The 3859-nt window shown below is 35.2% G+C and overlaps 1 protein-coding gene across 1 annotated transcript; it reads left to right on the plus strand.

Annotated features, from left to right (window-relative positions):
* Positions 1-508: 508 nt before the first annotated feature.
* On the plus strand, positions 509-1265 carry LOC123211585. The gene is made up of 3 exons (XM_044630386.1): positions 509-813; positions 940-1087; positions 1176-1265. Exons 1-3 carry the CDS (start codon positions 509-511, stop codon positions 1263-1265), a joined length of 543 nt encoding a protein of 180 aa, XP_044486321.1.
* The last annotated feature ends 2594 nt before the right edge of the window (positions 1266-3859 follow it).

Below are 3859 nucleotides of genomic sequence, written 5' to 3' on the forward strand. Positions count from 1 at the left end.
TGATGCGAACAGTGGGATATTCCCATTGGCAATCTGTGTTTGTGAAGTTGAAAACAATGATAGTTGGGGTTATTTCCTGGAGATGTTTAAAGAATTCATAGGTGATGTCTTGCCTATCACTTTCATGAGTGATAGGCAAAAGGGAATAATACATGCCTTGCAAACTCAGTGGCCTAATGCAAAGAGTAGATTTTGTGCAAGACATGTATATGCGAATTTCAGGAAAACTTTTCTTGGGGTACATCTTCGAAATCTGTTTTGGGTTATTTCTAGAGCATCAAATAAAATGGATTTTCATGAGGCATTAAATAAAATGAAGGCAGTGGATGAAAATGCTTACAAGTGGGTAATTGATAATGAGCCAGATCAATGGTCTAGATTTGGCTTTGACACTGAAGCCAAATCTGACCATATCACAAATAATATGTTTGAAACATTTAATAGTTGACTTGGAGAAGATCGGGAGTTGCCTATTCTCAATTCGTTGGAGTTGTATTGAAGAAGAATAATGAAGAGACTTCATAGTAGGCTGAAGGAAGGTACTGAATGGGTCACTCCATTGCCCCCACTTGTTGTTAAAAAGTTGAACAAAAGTATTGAGATAGCTCGAAATGTCTCTATTTCATATGCTGGACTGCAAGAGTTCGAGGTGATTGATATGAATGGTATTCCAAGCAAAACATACACTTTGAATTTGGACAAAAGAATCTGTGATTGTGGGATGTGGCAGCTGTCTGGGATTCCTTGCCAACATGCAATCTGCTCAATATTGCACATGAACTTTCCTACCATTGATAAGTTTGTAGATGACAGGTTACAAATTTCAGCATATATGAGAACATATGCTGAAATTATTCATCATATTCCAAACAAGAGAACCTGGCCAGAGGAATGTGAAGATAAGTTGTAGCCACCTGTTAGGCATGGCAAAACTGGCAGGCCCAGAAAGGCTAGGAGGAAAGAACCCACTGAAGAGAGAAAGAGAAAACTTGTGTCTACACTTAGGTGTAGTCACTGCCATGAATTGGGACACAACAAAAGGTCTTGCCAACACAATCCAAACAATGCAGGAATACCCAAAAATAAGGTATTGCTTCTGTTTATATGTTAACATTCTGTTTGCTACTGTTTTTTCTGTTTTATTAAACCTACTTTTTTTTTTCCCCTAATATCAGAGAAGAACAATCCCAGCCATGGAAAGTCAGTCAACTAAAAGTCAGTTTGGTTCATCTTCTTCCTCACAGCATCCACAGTCACAGATGTAATGAAACTGGGGATTTCCCTTATGTAAATTTTTTGGATAATTGCTCAGTTGAAAATTCTGTGCATGTCAATTTTTTGGATAGCTCAGTGAAAAAATTTTGTGCATGTACATTTTTTGTGTAACTCAGTGAAATGTTCTCTGCATGTAAATTCTTTGGATAGCTCAGTGAAATGTTCTCTGCAGATCTATTTTCTGGATTAGTGCTCACTGAAGTATTCTGTGTATTCTGTGTTTGAGAGTGTTAATTTATGAATTAGTGCTTATGAGGAGTATTCTGTGTGTTGACAGTGTTGATATGAGGAGTATTCTATGTTGACAGTGTTGATTTATGAATCAAAATGGTCTGTTATTGCATGCATTCCAGTACACAGCTATTTGCATTTCCAGGTTTCCAAGCAGGCCAGTATTAAGTAATGTATTACACAACTCTTTGAAGTATTCTGTGTGTTGACAGTGTTGATTTATGAATCAAAATGGTCTGTTATTGCATGCATTCCAGTACACAGCTATTTGCATTTCCAGGTTTCTAAGCTGGCCAGTATTAAGCAATGTATTACACAACTCTTTGCATTTCATCACTTTCATAATCAAAGGCAGTTCCAAGCAAAAATCTGTAATTCAAACCCAAATGATGCATTGTTTTCAGGCCATAGAAGTTGCTGGTTAAATTTTGGAATATGAAAAATTGGTTAATTAATTAAGAGGTCATTTTGGTCTTTTTATTTAAGGGTTTTTAGGTCATTTTAATGAAAAGGGTAATTATGTCTTTTGGCATGCAGGATATTTTTGTCATTTCAATTGAAAAGGGTAAAACAGTCATTTACCCTTTTCTCTGGCGGGAAGTGTTAAAGTTAACCACTAGTAGGTGGGTTTTTGGTGTTTCCATAGTTAAAAGGTGGATATTTGAGAAAACAACAAACCTTGGGTGGGAAATAGTCGTTTGGCCTTTTAATTAATACAACACCAATCAATTCATAAATTCGAAGTTGCAGTTTTTACTCATCTTTGAAAAACAAGTATTAGGGTAAATTAATTAGTGATGTATTTGTATTATATAGAACCAGCTAAATAGAAGAATAGACTGTTTCACTTGAATTGGCTTCTTGATATAATTTTATTAACTTGAATAGAGAATAGAATTATAAGAATTTTATGAGATTAGAATATTTCAATTTTCATAAACCGATTGAACGTGTCACGCTTTGATTAACTGGTTGAATATGTAATCGATACATAGAAAACTTTCTCTTAATTTTATGAGTTATGATTATAAAAATAGTTGAAAAAAAAGTTGTTGTTGATGATGAAGAAGCTAATAGTTGGTGAGATAATTGGCTTGGCTAGAATTGAATAAGTGAAATCTAATCCCGTGAGTTGAATGCGGCATTCCAGGCGGTCAAAATTGTTATAAAACAAGAAAAGAAACCCTAGAGAGCATAAAGAAAGATGTTTGCAAAATATATAGAATGTCAACAGCAGAGGAGGAAGGGATGATGTTTGAAACTGACTATTTCAAAGTGTCAAAAGCACTTGGGAGTCGGGACATCATTTAATAAATTGAGTCAACAAAGAACACATGTTTGGATGTTCGTGCTTCTTTGAATGAGCATGACATGTATAATCTTGGCTCTTGGTTTGGTTTGGTATGGTTTGGTTTGGGCCATCCCCATAAGATAAGAAATAACAAGAATAATCAATTATTGAGAGGATAAGTGTTTTCATCAGCCACGGAAAAGGCCCCTCGCATTCCTCGTTGAATGATCCTACGTATTCTTGACCAATCACACAAATGACATTGCTAAAAAATTACTGAAGGGCTTCAAGTTTGATTCGGAGACTTTAGAGATAGATGGCTTACAAATTAGAGACTTTATTAGCAAACAGGATCAGCCCATTTCAAGCTTCTGTCAAACAAAAGATTTTATACATGGTTTAGTTTAAGTGCAATCCCACAAAACTGACTGAATTTAAGTGAAAAACACTATACATATATATATATATATATATATATATATATATATATATATATATATATATATATATATATATATATATATATATATATATATATATATATTTTCAAGCGTGAGCTGACAATAGGGTTAGATTCGAACCGAACCGAACTCAGCTCACAACCAACTCGGTTTTTTTATGACCGGCTCGAATTCAACTCGACTCGTTTTTTATATCAAAACAACATCGTTTTATATATATATGGATCAAAACGACGTCGTTTTGTATAAAAAATTTTTGAAAAAAATCTATCAAACCAACCCGAGCCAGCTCGAACTCGGCTCGAGCTCGATCAAACCGAGCAGAGTCTGACTCGTTTCGGGCTCGAACCGAGCCGAGCTCAAGCTTGAGCTCGAGCTCGAGTTGGCTCGGCTCGAGTCCAGCCCTAGCTGGCAATTTCTGTGTTTCCCTCAAAAAAATAAAGCAATCATTTCTTCGGTTGACTTGATCATGTTATTAGGTTAATATAATGTCATTTGTTAATTCAGTATTACAATTTTGTAATAGCAATTTTTAAGACAGATAAGAGAGAAGTGACACCAACAAAGCTAGCCTAGGCATCTAGCTTCACATTTAACCTCC

Source organism: Mangifera indica, chromosome 3 (assembly GCF_011075055.1).
Source record: "Mangifera indica cultivar Alphonso chromosome 3, CATAS_Mindica_2.1, whole genome shotgun sequence".
In the NCBI taxonomy this organism is placed as follows: Eukaryota; Viridiplantae; Streptophyta; class Magnoliopsida; order Sapindales; family Anacardiaceae; genus Mangifera; species Mangifera indica.

Bases quoted from the DNA above. Each gene is read 5' to 3' on its own strand.
- LOC123211585 (XM_044630386.1), top strand. From the start codon at position 509: ATGAAGAGACTTCATAGTAGGCTGAAGGAAGGTACTGAATGGGTCACT. The intron at 814-939 runs GTTACAAATTTC...CAAAACTGGCAG, and splicing joins GATAAGTTTGTAGATGACAG to GCCCAGAAAGGCTAGGAGGA. The intron at 1,088-1,175 runs GTATTGCTTCTG...CCCTAATATCAG, and splicing joins CAGGAATACCCAAAAATAAG to AGAAGAACAATCCCAGCCAT.